Source organism: Berghia stephanieae, chromosome 2, assembly GCF_034508935.2.
Source record: "Berghia stephanieae isolate SIO BIC M18660-M18661 chromosome 2, UCSD_Bste_1.3, whole genome shotgun sequence".
In the NCBI taxonomy this organism is placed as follows: domain Eukaryota; kingdom Metazoa; phylum Mollusca; class Gastropoda; order Nudibranchia; family Aeolidiidae; genus Berghia; species Berghia stephanieae.
Genome location: NC_088361.1, coordinates 104,400,996 through 104,420,995, shown reverse-complemented (window position 1 = coordinate 104,420,995; position 20,000 = coordinate 104,400,996). Strand labels below are relative to the sequence as shown.

The window sequence follows — 20,000 nt, the reverse complement described above, 5'->3', positions numbered from 1 at the left end:
CTGAGTCACCGTTAGGCGGTATTACATTTTTTGGGGACTGAGTCACCGTTAGGCGGTATTACATTTTTTGGGACTGAGCCAACGTCAGGCGGTATTACATTTTTTGGAACTGAGCCAACGTTAGGCGGTATTACATTTTTTGGGGACTGAGCCAAAGTTAGGCGGTATTACATTATTTGGGACTGAGCCAACGTTAGGCGGTATTACATTATTTGGGACTGAGCCAACGTTAGGCGGTATTACATTTTTTGGGACTGAGCCAACGATATTACATTTTTTGGGACTGAGCCAACGGTATTACATTTTTTGGGACTGAGCCAACGGTATTACATTTTTTGGGACTGAGCCAACGTTAGGCGGTATTACATTTTTTGGGACTGAGCCAACGTTAGGCGGTATTACATTTTTTGGGACTGAGCCAACGTCAGGCGGTATTACATTTTTTGGGACTGAGCCAACGTCAGGCGGTATTACATTTTTTAGGACTGAGCCAACGTTAGGCGGTATTACATTTTTTATGACTAAGCCAACGTTAGGCGGTATTACATTTTTTATGACTAAGCCACTGTTAGGTGGTATTACATTTTTTGGGACTGAGCCAACGTTAGGCGGTATTACATTTTTGGGACTGAGCCACCGTTTAGGTATTAGATTTTTTCGGGAAAAAAAAATCATCAAATTTTACAGGAGAGCGAATGAATAATTTGCTCCCATATCTTTAAGTCTATCAAGTTGTAGAATGTTTTTTTTATTATTGTAATTAAATATTAATTAATTGACTTAGAGTAACGAAACCCAGATGGGGGGGGAGGGAGGGGGCGTGGCTCAGCTGTGCTGTCTTTGCTTCGTACCCAAAAAGTACCGAGTTCGACTACCCGTCTCGTTATGTGGCCTTGGGCAAGTCACCTGCTCGCCTTAGTACACTTTGTGGCGCTGCACTGCGGCTGACGCCTGGGTTATTCCAGTATTCCCTTGGAATAGACCCTAAAGACAAATTTTTCCATGGGGATGAATAAAAGGGCTCAAGAATATGAAATAAAGAACGGATCAAGTGTGTATCAAAGGTGCCAAACAAAGCAAGAAAGAAAAATACAAGAAAGAAAAAATTCCCCAAGAATCAGTCTAACTCGACTGGGGATCGAACCTCAGACCTTCTGATTACGGTTCATGGTAATGGCAGCACGTCTGACCGGTAATCAGAAGGTCTGAGGTTCGATGCCCGGTCGGGGTAGACTGATTTTTTGGGGAGAGTTTTTTTTCTAGTATTTATCTTTCTTGCTTTGCCTGGTTCCTTTCATATACACTTGATCAGATTTTTAGTTTATACCGGTGCCTGCACATTAATTTCCTAATTTGATATATATGTGCGGCTATGTGGTCCAGTGGTATGACACTCGCTTTCGGATCGGAAGGTCCTGAGTTCGAGCCTCACTCGGCGCATAGTTGAGTCCTTGGAAAAGGCTCTTTACTCACATTCTCTCACCGTAGTCAGGTGTAAAATGAGTACCTGGCCGTCTCTGTCCGGAAAAAAATTGTAATATCGCCTGACAGGCGTCATGTCTCTTTCTACATGATATGTGTTGCTGTTGGTCAGGGACCCCTTGTAAAGCGCTTTGAGCACATTTAGTGGATATTGCGCTATATAAAAGCTGAATTATTATTTTTTTATATAATAAAGTCAATAACCAAATTCGACCAAACTTCCGATATGCGTCTCTCTGTCCTAGAAGGGCAGACTGTCTGTCCATTGTGTCTGTCAGGGGCAATGATTATAGATAGTTCGAAGATGACGTCACTCAGGTCTTTGTTATTGTTTTTTGCCATCCGCGTTTATGAGTAATGCTCACTGAACTGTATTAACCTGACTATAAACGTTCATGGATACACACAGTTTTGTGTGTTGGTCTGTTATACTTCCGGATGGCAATGTTATGAGCTTCTTAGCCAAGCGCATACTATCTATAGAGTATAGTCGTGGGATTGCTTCATAATATAGACCTTTGAATAATTGATAAAAATCTATCGCTCAGACCAGTGGTGATCATAGTTCCAAGAGTCCAATGATGTAACCGTAGGACGAGATTTAGGTCGTGGGGTACCCTGGCCATTTCCTATTCTCTAGCCAGAAAAGCAAATATAAAGAAATAAAATAGAAAAAGTTTATGAGTAATGCTCACTGAACTGTATTAACCTGACTATAATCGTTCATGGATACACACAGTTTTGTGTGTTGGTTCGTTATACTTCCGGATGACAATGTTATGAGCTTCTTAGCCAAGCGCATACTATCTATAGGACGAGATTTAGGTCGTGGGGTACCCTGGCGATTTCCTAGTCTCTAGCCAGAAAAGCAAATATAAGGAAATAAAATAGCAAAAGAAAAGAAATAAAACTTTTTTAAAAATCGACAAAATCAAAAACAAAAACACAACAAAATAAAACAATTTTAAAAAACACCCAAAGAAATACTTTTAAAAACGCCAAGAGACCAACACTCCAAACAAAACAAAAAATCCAGCAAAAAAAAATATTTTAAAATATCTTTTAAACATCAAAACACAAAAAACAGCGTGGCTCAGAAGTATAGATAGTTCGAAGATGACGTCATTCAGGTCTTTGTTATTGTTTTTTGCCATCCGCGTTTATGGGTAATGCTCACTGAACTGTATGAACCCGACAAAAAAACGTTCATGGATACATACAGTAATGTGTGTTGGTCCGTTATACTTCCGGATGGCAATGTTATGAGCTTCTTAGCCAAGCGCCTACTATCTATAGACTTTGCTTCTTAATAACAAGAAATGAAGTGAGTAGGAAAGTGCCAGAAGACAATAAAGAATTAAAATTTCGCGGTGCGATGGGGGGGGGGGGGGGGGGGGGGGGGCTCTTTGCTTCTTACCCAAAAGGTACTGAGTTCGACTTCCAGGCTCTATGTCAGGCCTTGAGCAAGTCACATCGCCCGAGTTCGCGTCGCGGCGATGACGTTTGGGTTCATCCAGTCGTAGGTGCTGTCTTAAAACAATAACAAAGAGCTGAGTGACTTCAATTTCGTTCCTTCTATAAAAGGGTGTGTAGCACAATGCGATGGTTGTTTAATGTAAGCACTTCTTTCTAGCTTTAGGTTTGTAAAACCACCAACATCAATAATAACTACCCTGAAACAGGATCTCTCTACAAATCAGAAATTTCTGGATTCAGATGAGGCCGAATAAATCACTGAAGAACTAAGAAATATTGCAATGTCCTCTGTACTAATGTCACAACAAGATCTTGACAGCCTCAAAACTCTGGCCCAGGACCGAGACCAATGGAAACAATTAACAACATGGATGGAGAGAGCAGCTATACTCATCGACTATGACTGAATCACACAATTCTCAGCAAGCGTCATTCAGACTGCCAGGCCATTACAACAACAACTACTACTACTACTACTACTACTACTACTACTACTACTACTACTACTACTACTACTACTATTACTACTACTACTACTACTACTACTACTACTATTACTACTACTACTACTATTACTACTACTACTACTACTACTACTACTACTACTACTACTACTACTACTACTACCACTACTACTACTACTACTACTACTACTACTACTACTACCACTAATACTACTACTACTACTACTACTACTACTACTACTACTACTACTACTACTATTACTACTACTACTACTACTACTACTACTACTACTACTACTACTACTACTACTACTACCACAACTACTACTACTACTACTACTACTACTACTACTTACTACTACTGCTGCTGCTGCTGCTGCTGCTACTACTACTACTACTACTACTACTACTACTACTACTACTATTACTATTATTACTACTACTACTACTACTACTACTACTACTACTGCTACTACTACTACTACTACTACTTAGGTTTGGAATACAACAAGACACGAAGTTGGTATTTCTTCATTTTTATCTAATACATAAATAATATCATGCTAATGTTTAACATTAACATTTATTAAGGACGATACAAATCGCCATCTTTAGGTGGCACGGCCATGTTACACCCGTCTTTCGTACAGCAGAAATGGCAGACCAGGTTTTGATTTATGTTGGTCCGATCGCTGAAATTGACACAAACGTCCTGGTCAGAGCTCTGGTCGTACCATTGGACTCGGCAAGATTTTCTGTCCACACATCTGAAATTAAAAGGAAGAAATTATTATTCGTGCTGTGCTCCGAGTTGAATTATTCTACAGCTTAATGACAAATGGTTGGGTGGGTGGGGGGGGGGTGTCCAGATAGCTCAGTTGGTAGAACAGCCGCTTCACACGCAAAACTATGTAACCAAGATATGTCCTGGGTGAAGTCGAGTTTGTTTTTTCTTACCCCCCCATCCACAGTTCAGTGATTGGGTAAATATTCATTATGCCCTTCTGCCACGGCATCATAAGATATCGTCGCCTAGGCATTCTGCGAAGGAATGTAGAGAATACATCAAACAAGATGTCTGATGTCAACATGAATCACCTTTGATATCCAAGTGGACAAATTGGGGGTTAGTAATCTTGCCCAAAGAAAAAAAAACGAAAGTGCCGGAAGCGAGCACGAACCTGGGACCTTCCGGGTCACAGTGCAATGTCTTAACCACTTCGGCCACTTCGTCCCCAGGGTAGTTGGGTCCGTTAAATCTGGCGTAGAGTACCTTGCAATAGACTAGCGTCCTATCCAAAGGGTGTCACGCAATTGCTATTATCCGTTTTTTTTTATACTATAGAAACCGAGATAAACTCTGGCTGTGAAAGAGTACTTTCTAAAGATAATAACAGATTATCTCAATCATATTATAAAAGTTTGAAATTACACATAGTTTTCTGTGTTGGTTCTATTGGTCAAGCGGTGGAGTAGTGGGTATTTTACTAAGACAAGTACCATCGATAGTAAATCCAATGTGGTTTGCTATGTCAACCAATCACTGCCATTGTTTACAGTATGATGACTGTCCGAGGGGCGTGTTTATCTGTCTATTTGGAAATTCCAATTTTCATTGGAAAGTTCCAAAATACCTTTTATTAGGTATATCTGACACAATGTCTCAAAACCTTTTTATGTCGGGATGGATGGGATACCGAAAAGCGAATTCAGAGGATAAATGGTGAGAAATAGGACCTGAACTTTAGTTTTACAATGCAAGAAATAGTATTTATAAGATAAAGAACTGATCAAGTGTGTATGAAATCTGCCAGACAAAGCAAGATAGAAAAATACAAGAAAAACAACATCCAATAAAATCAGTCAACTTCGACTGGGGATCGTGTAATGATAGCACGTCTGACCAGTAATCAGAAGGTCTGGGGTTCGATCGCCAGTCACGGTTCACTGATTTCCCCAATCCAATTCATCCCTACATATTACGGTGGGTCATGTATCTCAAAAGTACCTTCAGAGACATGTAGACCAAATCCCTAGAGGCCTGATATATTGTAATGGGTTTTCTTACCGTTTGTAGATGTCTCGCTGTCCGTTTGATTGTATGATGTCCACCATGCAGTAATTTAGACCTGAAGGACATCTGCTTGGTGTCAGAAATATCAGATCAAAGGCTGAGCATTTATGGTTGCCGGGACACTGGATACAATCACGATCGACAGGAGCTGCTGGGGTTGTTGTTGTTGTTGTTGATGGTGTTGTTGGTGTTGTTGTTGTTGTTGTTGTTGTTGTTGACGACGTTGTTGTTGGTGTTGTTGGTGTTGTTGTTGTTGTTGTTGACGATGTTTGTGTTGGTGTTGGTGTTGTTGTTGTTGTTGATGTTGGTTGTGTTGTTGGTGTTGGTGATGTTGGTGGTGGTAGTTTTGTTGGTGTTGTTTGTGGTGGAAGTGTTGTTGGGGGTGTTTGTGGTGGCAGTGTTGTTATTGGTGATGTTGAGAGTGGTAGTGTTGTTGTTGGTGATGTTGGTGGTGTTGTTAGCAGTGACTTTGTAGTTGTTTTTGAGGCATGTGTTATTGCTGAGGTATGTGTTGTTATTGAGACATGTGTTGTTGTTTGAGAGGCATGTATTGTTGGTGTTGTTGAATGTATTGAGGGTGAAGTTGTCATTAAATGTGTCGTTGGTGTCGTCATTGATTGTGTTGTCGTATGTGTTGTTGGTGTTGTAGGCGTTGTTGTAGTATGTATTGTGGGTGTTGTAGGCATTGTTGTAGTATCTGTTGTAGGTGTTGTAGGCATTGTTGTAGTATGCGTTGCGGGTGTTGTAGGCATTATTGTAGTATGTGTTGTGGGTGTTGTAGGAGTTGTTGTAGTATGTGTTGTGAGTGTTGTAGGCATTGTTGTAGTATGTGTTGTGGGTGTTGTAGGCATTGTTGTAGTATGTGTTGTGGGTGTTGTAGGCGTTGTTGTAGTATGTGTTGTGGGTGTTGTAGGCATTGTTGTAGTATGTGTTGTGGGTGTTGTAGGCGTTGTTGTAGTATGTGTTGTGGGTGTTGTAGGCGTTGTTGTAGTATGTGTTGTGGGTGTTGTAGGCGTTGTTGTAGTATGCGTTGTGGGTGTTGTAGGCGTTGTTGTAGTATGTGTTGTGGGTGTTGTAGGCGTTGTTGTAGTATGTGTTGTGGGTGTTGTAGGCGTTGTTGTCGTATGTGTTGTGGGTGTTGTAGGCATTGTTGTCGTATGGGTTGTGGGTGTAGTTGTCGTGTGGGTTGTGGGTGTAGTTGTCGTGTGGGTTGTGGGTGTTGCTGGCGTTGTTGTCGTATGTGTTGTGGGTGTTGTAGGCATTGTTGTCGTATGGGTTGTGGGTGTTGTTGGCGTTGTTGTCGTATGTGTTGTGGGTGTTGTTGGCGTTGTTGTCGTATGTGTTGTGGGTGTTGTAGGCATTGTTGTCGTATGGGTTGTGGGTGTTGTTGACGCTGTTGTCGTGCTGGGTGTAGGTGTTGTTGGCGTTGTTGTCGTATGTGTTGTGGGTGTTGTAGGCGTTGTTGTCGTATGTGTTGTTGGCGCTGTTGTCGTGCTGGGTGTAGGTGTTGTTAGCGTTGTTTTCGTATGTGTTGTAGGCGTTGTTGTCGTATGTGTTGTCGGTGTTGTAGGCGTTGTTGTCGTATGGGTTGTGGGTGTTGTTGGTGTTGTTGTCGTATGTGTTGTGGGTGTTGTTGGTGTTGTTGTCGTATGTGTTGTGGGTGTTGTTGTCGTATGGGTTGTGGGTGTTGTAGGCGTTGTTGTCGTATGGGTTGTCGGTGTTGTTGGCCTTGTTGTCGTATGCGTAGTGGGTGTTGTTGTAGTTGTATGTGTTGTTGGTGTTGTGGTTTGGATGGTTGTTGTGCTGAGAGGTGAATGTCCAATATCTCCTGAAGAATAAATCAAATTTATATTTTATTTTCATATATTGATATATTTGAAATAATATTTTTTTAGTCCCTTCATTCATCCCATAATTCGTATCTAGTTTCTATTCCAAAGGAAGACTGGAATAACCCAGGTGTTAGCTGAATTGCAGCGCCGCAATTGAGCTAGAGCGAGGTTACTTGCCCAACGCCACACATCATCGGCGGGTGATCGAACTCAGTATATTTTGGGTACGAAGCAAAGACCGTACCGCTAGGTCCTCGGCCCCTTAATTAATTAATTTTTTATTCTGAGATCAATATATTCAATGCATCAACATGCATTTTACAAATGTCAACAACAAATCAACTCTTGCTCTTTATTTTCTTGTTCTTTCCATTCATCTGCAGAGCATTTCGCTGGGTTCCACTCTTAGCTTTTCCCTTTGACGCAGCTTTTCCAACATCCTTTTTAGTTTTTTTTAACCTTGATCTCCCTGTCGGATTCTTCTTCTCTTCCCCAGTTCTCTTCGTCATTGTCATCGTCGTCCTCGTCATCATCTTCATCCATTTGAGCTTTCTGCTTTCCTTGCGAGCTTCAGTCAGTGGAACCTTCCCTTTTGCTGCCTGTTTGGGTTTCACTATTTCCTCCACAAAATAATAATAATAATAATAATAATAATAATAATAATAATAATAATAATAATAATAATAATAATAATAATAATAATAATAATAGTGATAATAATGATAATAATAATGATAATAATAATAATAATAATAATAATAATAATAATAATAATAATAATAATAATAATAATAATAATAATAATAATAATAATAATAATAATAATAATAATAATAATAATAATAATAATAATAATAATAATAATAATAATAATAATAATAATAATAATAAATCTTTATTGTCCATAAATATGGCATCCTCTTCATCGTTCTCCTCCTCATCCTCTTCTGTCGCCTCTTCGCTTTGCCAACATTTTCCGTTTCGTCGAGCGACTCGAGAGTTTGACTGGCGTCAAGATCGCCATCTTCGGGAGAGTCCATCCACCAGTTTCCACAAATGCTGATGGAAACCGCTTCCCTCTAACAATGACAATGTCACGTCACTTTTCCCATCAGCGGCCAATGACAAATGTGACCCACCGTATCGAAGCGGTATTATGTCGGGATCCACTCGGTAAGGGAAATTGAATTCATAGCCACAAATATCCAACTTGGTTTTAATTTCTCTACGTTATGCTGGAGTATAAAGACTATTTCTTGCATTGCAAAATCTTCTAAGCTCCAATTTCTCATCAATCTATCTCTAAATTCACTTTTTGGGGTCTGAATCATCCCGACATAATACCGTTTTGAGACGGAGGGTCACAAATTGCCCACTATGGAGTTAACTCCCTTGGTCAAATTGGTGATAGTCCTTTTGGAGTCTTAAACCGTCCTCGCCAACAGACTCCATCACCACGATGTTCTCTTCCCCCTCCACGGCCCCGGCGCCAAGGCAGACAGATCCAATCACGAGGATGTGTTCAATGTAATCTCCATCGTCATCTGCGCCATGTGGTCTAGTGGTATGACACTCGCTTTCGGATCGGAAGGTCCTGGGTTCGAGCCTCGCGCTCGGCGCATAGTTGAGTCCTTGGAAAAGACTCTTTATTCACATTCTCTCACCGTACTCAGGTGTAAAATGAGTACCTGGTCGTTAACAGCGTTGTCTTTGTCCGAAAAATTGTAATATCGCCTAACAGGCGTTATGTCCCGTCCTACATGTTAAATGTTGCTGTTGACCAGGGACCCCTTGTAAAGCGCTTTGAGCACATTTAGTGGATATTGTGCTATATAAAAGCTCATATTTATTTATTTATTTATCTCCAACCCGCCATTCGGGATGTGTCAGCAGTCAGGTAGCAAGCCCAAAAGTCTTCCTTTTTGACGACGCTTTGCATCATACTTACAGCGCTGGTGTTGCTCCTAGTTCCTTAGCTTTCCAATCATTTTGGAATAGATTTAAATCTAAAGAGAAAACACCAAGTGTAGTATTGCAAAGCGCATTCATGAGGTCTTGACGGCTTTTGAGGATTGGAACCGGTCTTCGACCCTTAACAGCGTGATCTTGTCAAGATAAATTGTTTCAAATTAATCATGTTTTTACATTTCCAATACTCTTCAATAGTCGTAACGTCACTTCCTTCCTAATGACGCATGGTAACTTAGCAACACTGGCTCTAAACTATCGGAACAATGACGGACGCTCGTATGAAATATTTCTCCGGCGAGCATAAAAGCGTATCCAGAGGGGAAAAAAACCCATAAATTTGATCATGTTTTGACTTTTACACATTCTGATCACAAGGAATATGAAAAGGGAATGAAAAGTTCTAGCCAGCATGAAGAATAAAAAGTAATGATTTTCTTTGTTTAGAACCAAGATGGCAGCCGTTGCCGGGCGGGGTGACATCAGACTACTGAATCCAATTATTGTAGCTTTTTATGGTCATTCTTTAATCAAACAATTTTTATTGTTTTCACCATGCCTTATATAAGGAGGTGAAATTCAAAAGTTTCCTTTCATTCACTCACTCATTAAATGGCCAATTGATCTTCGGCTCAGTAAGTGAGTATATCTCTCATCATTTGACACAATGATAAAGAAATTGCATCGCAATGCTTGACAAATGCATTTTTTTCAATCATGTGTGTTAAATTTGTGGATGGTGCTCAAACTGTGTGGGTTGATGATAAGCAAGTACTTTATGTGGCTATAGATAGTATGCAGATAACGTCACTCAGACCTTTGTTATTGTTTTTGCCATCCGAGTTTGTGAGTTGTTCTCACTAAACTGTATTAACGAGACTATAAAAGTTCATGGTTACACAGAGTTTGTGTGTTGGTCCGTTATACTTCCGGATGGCAATGTTGTGAACTCCTTGGCCAAGCGCATTCTATCTATAGGCTTTTGGATCACGGTCATCAGTATATTTCAGGGGCAAAATATACTCTATTTTAAATTTTAGAGTCAAAAGTAAAACCACTGTAGTGTTTATTCGATTAGAATTAATACAATATACGATTACCAAATCCTTTTTTTTTAGCTTGGGCGACCGAAGAGTTTCTGGAATGACAGAATTTATGAAGGACAACAGACAAAGCCGAAAGGGGAGAAGAATTAAAGAAGCTGATATGCAGAGAAGTGGTAAGACCTGGAATGAGATTAAAAAGTTAGCTCAGGATAGAGAAGGATGGAAACTGTTTGTCTGTGGCCTATACCCTGACTCAGGGTGAAAAAGGCAATGATGATGATGATACGATAACTGTTGTAAGTTTCAACAATATATATGCATTGTTTGTTAATCGAATGACTCGAGACTTATAGTATAAAATAATAATAAAAAAGGCATCCATGTCAATAGATAGTTCGAAGATGACGTCACTCAGGTCTTTGTTATTGTTTTTTGCCATCCACGTTTATGAGTAATGCTCACTGAACTGTATTAACCTGACTATAAACGTTCATGGATACACACAATTTTGTGTAATGGTCCGTTATACTTCCGGATGGCAATGTTATGAGCTTCTTAGCCAAGCGCATACTATGGATGAGCTGAATGACTGTGTGAGTGAGTATTTAAAATTCTGTGAACAGCTCGTGTCTTGTAAAAAAGAAATAAAATATTATCCTAACAACAAGCCTTGGATAACAAAAGATCTAAAACTTTTATTGAACCAAAAGAAAACTCTCTTTACTAGTAGAAATAAAAAAGATCGGAAAACAAAACAAAAAGAGATAAAGAGAGTAATATCCAGTTGTAGAGACAAGAACAAAAATAAAATTGAAAAATGCTTTTCTTCTGGGGATATACGGGACACGTGGCGGGGGCTTAAAACTGCTGTTAACTATAATCCAAAGCCCACGATTATATCTGAAGATATAGAAATTGAAACTCTAAATAAATTTTATTCACGTTTTGACACAGCAAACAAATTTGATATTGAAAATGAAAAACATAAATTAGACAGGGCTTTGGAAGATGAAATGACTATTGAGGTCAGTGAAGAAGAAACGAGATTCGTATTTTCGAAACTAAACGAGAGGAAGGCTGCTGGGCCGGATGGATTGAAAGGAAAATTATTAAAAGAATGTGCCCATCAACTGTCCCCATTTATACACATATTTTTAACTGGTCCCTCCAATGCGTTTCGATCCCTGAAAATTGGAAAACTTCAAAATTATTCCTGTTCCAAAAAAAGAAAAACTTGAATCTATGAACGATCTCAGACCTGTTGCACTGACTTCAATAGTCATGAAATCTTTAGAAAAACTTGTTCTTGTTAAAATTAGGAACCAGTTTATGCCATTAAGTGATAGTCATCAATTTGCTTACAAACCAGGACGTGGCGTAGAGGATGCCATTTTGCTGTTTACAAACAACATCTACAGGCATCTAGATCACGCTAAGAGCTATTGCAGATTGCTTTTCGCAGATTTTTCTTCAGCGTTCAATACAATGCAACCTCAGTTGGTTGTTCAAAAATTGACTAGTCTGAATCTAAACAAGTATATAATTGCTTGGGTGCTCGAATTTCTTACGGAGAGAGCACAATATGTTCAATTAGGACAAAACATATCTTCCTGTATAACTACAAATACTGGTGCTCCTCAAGGTTGTGTATTGTCCCCTGTATTATTCACAATTTACACGAATGACTGTAGAAGTCAAAACCTGAGTGTACCTTTGATAAAGTTTGCAGATGACACCGCTCTTCAAGGCCTCATAACAAATGGCAACGAAGTGGCTTATAGGCAAGAAATTGATAGATTTGTGTCTTGGTGTGATGCCCACCACCTAGAGCTTAACATAAGCAAGACAAAGGAGCTAGTGATTGACTTTAGGAGAGTGAAGGAACCGATAGAACCGTTAAAATTAAAGGACCAATTCGTCCAGAGAGTTCCTCACTACAAATACCTTGGTGTAACAATTGATGACAGGCTCAAGTGGGATGAACACTTGAAAATAATTAGGCATAAGATTGCAGACGTACATATTTTTTATCAAAACTCTCTTAGTTTAGAATAGATAAAACCCTCTGCACATTATTTTATAGAGCAGTAATCGAAAGTGTTTTGTCATTTTGTATAACAGCTTGGGGAGGCAATTGCTTAGCAGTGGAAAGGAACAAAATAAATTCAAATATTAAAAAATCTATTAAACGCTATATAAATGATGTTGACGATGTAGATCTTTTATACGAGAAATTTTGTATAAATAAAATAACTAAAATATTAAATGACCAGTGTCATCCACTAAGACCATCAGTTATTATGTCAGAAAGAAGTGGTCGCCCTTTCTCTATTTCAACGAAAACAGAGAGACACCGAAAATCATTTCTGCCGTCCAGTATTAGGCTTTATAACAACAAGCAATAATCATTTTATACAATTATTTCGCATTTTTACTTTCAAAAAATGTAAATATTAAATTATTAATCGATTTGTTTTGCAATCTTTTCAATTTTTAATTTATAGTGACAGTTTTGACTATTTTACAGTGTTGAAATTATTCATATTATAAAGCGCAGCTCTGGTTATGGAGCTACTCCTTTTTCATATATACATCCTATTTCCATTGTATTTTTATCTTATTATGTAAATTATAACACGTCTGTACAAAAAATTTCCTTTTTGGGATGCAATAAAGTATTATTATTATTATTATTATTATTATTATTATTATTATTATTATTATTATTATTATTATTATTATTATTATTATTATTATTATTATTATTATTATTATTATTATTATTATTATTATTTATAGCTTGACAGGCATAGCAACAAGACTTCACGGAGGAACAATCAACTGTGTTCTTTTTGTTTGGTCGTCGTTGAATACTATTGTGCGGCTATGTGGTCTAGTGGTATGACACTCGCTTTCAGATCGGAAGGTCCTGGGTTCGAGCCCGCGCTCGGCGCATAGTTGAGTCCTTAGAGAAGCCTCTTTACTCACATTCCCTCACCGTACTCAGGTGTAAAATGAGTACCTGGCCGTTAACAGCGTTGTGTCTATCCCAAAAATTTGTAATATCGCCTGACAAGCGTCATGTTTCGTCCTACATGTTATGTGTTGCTGTTGGCCAGGGACCCCTTGTAAAGCGCTTTGAGCACGTCTGGTGGATATTGCGCTATATAAAAGCTCAAGTTTTTTTGGGGGGTTTTTGGGGGTTTTTTTTTTATTTATTTATTTTTAGGTCTGTTGGTTTTCTGCCTCGGTAGTGTGTTTGCAGGTCAGATAACCCAAATTGTTATGCGCTTACTGTTGCAATGGAAATACTTCCAAACCGATGCAAAACGTCGTCCATTACAACAACGTTAGATCAAGCCATAATACGATTCAGTAGTCTGATGTCACGCCGCTCGGCAACGGCGGCCATCTTGGTTCTAAACAAAGAAAATCATTACTTTTTATTCTTCATGCTGGATAGAATTTTTCATATGCCTTGTGGTCAGAATGTGTAAAAGTCAAAACATGATCAAATCTATGTGTTTTTTTTTTCCCCTCTGGATACGCTTTTATGCTCGCCGGAGAAATATTTCATACGGGCGTCCGCAATTGTTCCGATAGTTTAGAGCCAGTTACTAAGTTACCATGCGTCATTACGAGGGAAGTGACGTCATGACTGTTGAAGGCTATTGCGTTCGGTTTTCAAACCCTCAAAGAATATTATATGCACGTAAAAATAGAGCATTTATATAGGGCAGTATCAACTAAACGTGCTCAAAGCGCTTTACAAGGAGGTCACCAGTCAACAAGGAGGTCACCAGCCAACAACAACATTTAACACGTAGGCCGAGACGTGACGCCTGTTAGGCAATATTACATTTTTCCGACAGAGACAACGCTATTAGCCCTCTCCATACCAACTACAGGAAAATCGTCACATTCGATTCGAATCAATGAGCGTTTTTATTTTTCAGATTTATTTTGTACATCACACAATTTGGAGAAAACTCTTTGTTATAGTCGTAATTACTTAATGCTTTTCTGTAAATCTTGTTTTTCTGCACAAAATTAAGTATAGTTTGTTCTTTTTTTGCTTCTGAGTTTAAAGTGTAAAGAAATAAATTTTTTGTGTGTTGAATAGCTATGATATTTTGGAAAAATCCTGAAAATGAGAAGAGAGTTACCGAATGTTAACTTAGATTACATCCGTCTGTATAGATAGAATGAAGATGACGTCACTCACGTCTTTGTTATTGTTTTTTGCCATCCGCGTTTGTGAGTTATTCTCACTAAACTGTATTAACCAGACTATAAACGTTCATGGTTACACAGAGTTTTGTGTGTTGATCCGTTATACTTCCGGATGGCAATGTTATGAGCTTCTTAGCCAAGCGCATACTATCTATAAGTGACAAGTTTGCTGATAATGTGAGTATTTTACCTATACAGTATCTTCGGTAGCCTCTAAATCCTTCAAGATGGTAGACATAAAATCCTCCACAGTTGTACACGGACCCTCGTCCTTCTACACCACAGCATTTGCCATTGTGATGAACACAGATCTGTGGACGGAAATTACATACACACACAGTGAATGACAAAATCAGTCGGATGGTGAAAAGGTTTGAACTGAGATATTGCCAAGTTTAGTTAGAAGCTCAATGTTTATCAAAAATGAGTACTTGTCATAAATTATTAAATACCAACTCTTTTTGTATATCTTCGGGAAATATCAAAGCTTAATTTCACTTCAAAATATTTTTTTACAGCTAGTCAAGTTGAAAAGGTATGGAATTTGAGAAAAAGTTGCTTTTTCAGGGGTATGACTATCGTGTCCATGGCTTTCAGCCAAAGACTGGGAATTGGATTCAATAGTCTGATGTCACGTCGCCCAGCAACGGCGGCCATCGTGGTTCTTAACAAAGGAAATCGGTACTTTTTATTCTTCATTCTGGCTAGAACTTTTCATATGTATTGTGATCAGAATGTGTAAAAGTCAAAACATGATCAGATTTGTAATGTTTTAAGGAAAGAAAAAAAATATTATAAATATGATCATGTTTTGAATTTTACACATTCCGATCACAAGACATATGAAAAGTTCTAGCCAGCATGAAGAATAAAAAGTACCGATTTTCTTTGTTTAGAACCACGATGGCCGCCGTTGCTGTGCGACGTGACATCAGACTATTGAATCCAATTCTGTGACCGCTGGCAAAATTCGGACATGGGCTCTTCGAAACAATTTGGATCTCCAACCCTCCTTTGTAAAAAAAAAAAAAAAGAATAAATGTTATAGGGAATGAGATTAGCGGAAGAGTAGCGTCCCTTCATTGGACGTCACCGGCGGGGAAGTTATTAGAGAGAGAACGTCAATATGGTTTTGCGCATGCTTCTCTCGTCCTCGCTTCCGGTGAAACCGCGCGGTTAGTTAAATAGTTTCTCAGCGATCTTTAAGTTTTATCGAAACCGTGTGTTTAATTCTAAACATTTTTTTCTCTCACCCCAAAAACATTATATTTTAAAGCTTGATATTATTTTCATTCTTTAATACTTTTCATAATTAGTGAAATCTCCTTATCCAAAGGAAAGATAGCCTCAGTTGAAAGATATCCTCAGTTGAAAGTTACAAGTTTTTAAATTGACGTTCTCTCTGTAAGGTGACGTCCAATCAAGGGACGCTACTCTTCCGCTAATCTCATTCCCTATAAATAGTTCAGATCGAGTAAGTTGATTATCTCAAAGAAAAAGTTACTGTAATGTGTTTCAGCTGATGATGACCGGGTAGCGGATCGGGGGACCACATTGGTTCTTCGGCTGTACAGGTGTAGTCCGGTGGACATTGTGACGTCAGAGTACCCGGCCCATCGAACCGGTACCAGTCTAGTGAATGAAATAAAATTATATATGAAATATTGACAAAACTACTTACGTTTATCTCATATCTGCATTTTGCTTTACCATACGATATATAAATATGCTTTGGACAACATAAAAAAATAAATAAAATAAAATAAATTAAAATTCCCTTTATTCATCCCAAAGGAGAAATTCGTCTCTAGCGTCTATTCCAAGGGAAGACTGGAATAACTCAGGCGTCAGCCGCAATGCAGCGCCACAAATTGAGCTAGGCCGAGGTGACTTGCTCAAGGCCACACAACGCAGCGGGAGGTGATCGAACTCAGTACTTTTCGAGTACGAATCAAAGACAGTACCATTGAGCCAGACTGTCCCCTGGATCATTCCTGTTGACATCAGACATCTTGTTTGATGGATTATTTATATTCCTTCACGGAGAGCCTAGTAGGCGACGGGATCTATAGGGAATGAGATTAGCGGAAGAGTAAAGTCCCTTGATTGGACGTCATCTTACAGAGAGAACGTCAAAATGGTTTTGCGCATGCGTCTATCTCATCCTCGTTTTCGGTGGAGTGTCTCATGCCGCAAAACCAACATGACGTTCTCTCTCTAATAACTTTTCCGCACTTGACCCCCAATCAAGGGACGCTACTCTTCCGCTAATCCCATTCCCTATTGGTACCGTAATGAATAGGCGTAATTATTAAATTAAAATATGATATAACATAATGGATGTATATTGCGCCTAATTCCAATCAAATTGCTCACTATCGCTTTAAAAAAAATTTTTAAATTAAAATTGAGCTTTATATAGCGCAATATCCACTGAAATGTGCTCAAAGCGCTTTACAAGGGGTCCCTGGTCAACAGCAACATTTAACATGTAGGACGGGACATGACGCCTGTTAGGCGATATTACAATTTTTCGGACAAAGACAACGCTGTTAACGACCAGGAACTCATTTTACACCTGAGAGAGAATGTGAGTAAAGAGCCTTTTCCAAAGATTCAACTATGCGCCGATCGCGAGGCTCGAACCCAGGACCTTCCGATCCGAAAGCGAGTGTCATACCACTAGACCACATAGCCGCTTTACATCAGCATGTCATAACAGTTAAAAACACACATTGATATAATAATAGGATTGTGCGGCTATGTGGTCTTGTGGTAATGCACTCGCTTTTGGATCGGCAGGTCCTGGGTTCGAGCCTCGCTCGGGGCATAGTTGAGTCCTTTACTCACATTCTCTGACCGTACTAAATTGGAATATAATGTATAAACCACGAAATTAAAGTGCTCGACTTTATTATTAAAGGATCGGTAAATATAAATAAATCAATATACAGAAATAAAATGTATATATACATTTTATTTCTGTATATTGATTTATTTATATTTGTGAATGTGTGTGTGTGTGTGTGTATGTGTGTGTCTTCAATTATTGAATTTGAAGAAAGGAGGAAAGGACACAATAAAAGTTATACGAGTACATAATTCAAAACACGTAATGTTAAAGCTTACCTAGTGGGAAACGTTCAGGCGTATCCGCTTTTGGCCACTCATTGTCTTTGAGTTCAACATTCGGGCTGTAGGGATAGAGGAAGATAAAGAATGACAGAAAGAAAGAAAGGAATAGAGAGAAACAGAGAGAGAGAGAGAGAGAGCGGGAGAGAGAGTGAGAGAGAGAGAGGGAGAGAGATAGCGAGAGAGAGGGAGAGAAAGAGAGGGAGAGAGAGAGATAGATAGAGAGAGAGAGAGAGGGAGAGAGAGAGAAATAGAGAGAGAGAGAGGGAGAGAGAGGGAGAGGGAGAGAGAGAGAGAGAGGGAGAGAAAGAGAGGGAGAGAGAGAGATAAATAGAGAGAGAGAGCGGGAGAGAGAGAGAGAGATAGGTAGAAAGAAAAATAGAGGGGGGGGGGGGGGGGGATGAGAAATGAAATGTGAGAACAGGAAAGAAAAACATTTAAAAATATATATTATATCTGTAAGTTTTAATATCTAAAAAAAAAAAACTCTTTTGCTTTTATAATAAATAAATAAATAATATGAATGAATTTATATAGCGCCTAGATCCACAATGTGCTCAGAGGCGCTTTACAATGCAAATAAAACACAACAATAAATTGATAATTTAAGCATAAAATCTATCATATTGGAATAGCATCAATCAATTTGTAATTTAATTACCACGCACTGTGCTACAATATGAAAATTTTGGATATCTATAACATGTAGGCCTAGTAGAAATGTTAAACATCAAATGATTTCCTAAAGAGATATGTTTTGAGTTTCTTTTTAAAGTTTTCAAATGTCGGACATTTTTTGAGGGATAAAGGCAGTTGGTTCCATAAGACGGGTGCCGACTGGCTAAAAGATCTCTCACTAAAAGACGATCTACAGCGAGGAACCTGGAAGAGATCTTGACCACTGGATCTAAGTTCTCTCTCCGGCACATAGAGATTAACCATGTTTTGTAGGTATACAGGAGCTGTCTTATTCACAGAATAATTTCTTATAAAATTATTTTTTAATCTTCTCTAATGGTTCTGTTAAAAGTAATGAACAAAAATTAATATAACAACTTCAACAAAAAAATAAAAAGAACAAAATACCAAACACGGAACGTTTCGGGCTCAAAACCCTTCTTCGGTCAACAACAAAATAAACCCAATAAAGACTTAAATATAAGTATTAATGTCTTTATTGTTTGTTTTTTGTTGTTGGGTTTTGACCCCGAAACGTTCCGTGTTTGGTATTTTGTTGGGGTTTTTTTTTAAGCTGTTCTATTCATTTTTGTTTATTACTTTTTACAGTCCACAGCTTCCAGCAGTCTATTATCCCTTTAAAAAACATTTTAAAAATTGAGCTTTATATAGCGCAATATCCACTAAATGTGCTCAAAGCGCTTTACAAGCAGTCCCTGGTCAACAGCAACACTTAACATGTAGGACGGGACATGACGCGTGTTAGGCGATATTACAATTTTTCGGACAAAGACAACGCTGTTATCGACCAGGTACTCATTTTACACCTGAGTACGGTGAGAGAATGTAGGTAAAGAGCCTTCTCCAAGGACTCAACTATGCGCCGAGCGCGAGGCTCGAACCCAGGACCTTCCGATCCGAAAGCGAGTGTCATATCACAAGACCACATAGCCGCACAAAAATGCTTCTGTTGTAATGTACTTGTAATGTACTTGTAATGTACTTGTAATGTACTTGTAGTTTACTTGTAATGTACTTGTAGTTTACTTGTAATGTACTTGTAATGTACTTGTAGTGTACTTGTAATGTACTTATAATGTACTTGTAGTGTACTTGCAATGTACTTGTAATGTACTTGCAATGTACTTGTAATGTACTTGTAATGTACTTGTAGTTTACTTGTAATGTACTTGTAATGTACTTGTAATGTACTTATAGTTTACTTGTAATGTACTTGTAATGTACTTGTAATGTACTTGTAGTATACTTGTAATGTACTTATAATATACTTGTAGTGTACTTGCAATGTACTTGTAATGTACTTGTAATGTACTTATAATGTACTTGTAGTGTACTTGCAATGTACTTGTAATGTACTTGTAATGTACTTGTAATGTACTTGTAATGTACTTGTAATGTACTTGTAATGTACTTGTAATGTCCTTGTTTACTTACTTTCTGTCGTGGGAAGAGATATGTTTGTAGGAACTGCAGGGATCATGGAAGAGGTGACCTGAAAAAACGTACACGGATTATCGTCACCATTAATTGACTGCAGTTTTAAAATAAAAGTTTTTAAGGGTTTTACGGCGCTTGCGACATCTGTCATATCAGC

At 38.5% G+C, this 20,000-nt stretch overlaps 1 protein-coding gene across 1 annotated transcript in view; it reads right to left on the bottom strand.

Moving 5' to 3' along the window:
* Positions 1-5,553: 5,553 nt before the first annotated feature.
* Positions 5,554-20,000, bottom strand: part of LOC144964075 (uncharacterized) — a 22,186-nt gene continuing 7,739 nt past the window's right edge. The window contains exons 3-8 of the mRNA XM_078898015.1: positions 19,841-19,873; positions 17,705-17,769; positions 16,080-16,207; positions 14,766-14,886; positions 9,277-9,433; positions 5,554-7,324 (exon numbers count right to left, since the gene is read on the bottom strand). Of these exons, the coding sequence (XP_078754141.1) occupies positions 5,629-7,324; positions 9,277-9,433; positions 14,766-14,886; positions 16,080-16,207; positions 17,705-17,769; positions 19,841-19,873 (2,200 nt within the window). The 3' untranslated portion in view covers positions 5,554-5,628. The remainder of the gene's footprint in view (positions 7,325-9,276; positions 9,434-14,765; positions 14,887-16,079; positions 16,208-17,704; positions 17,770-19,840; positions 19,874-20,000) is intronic.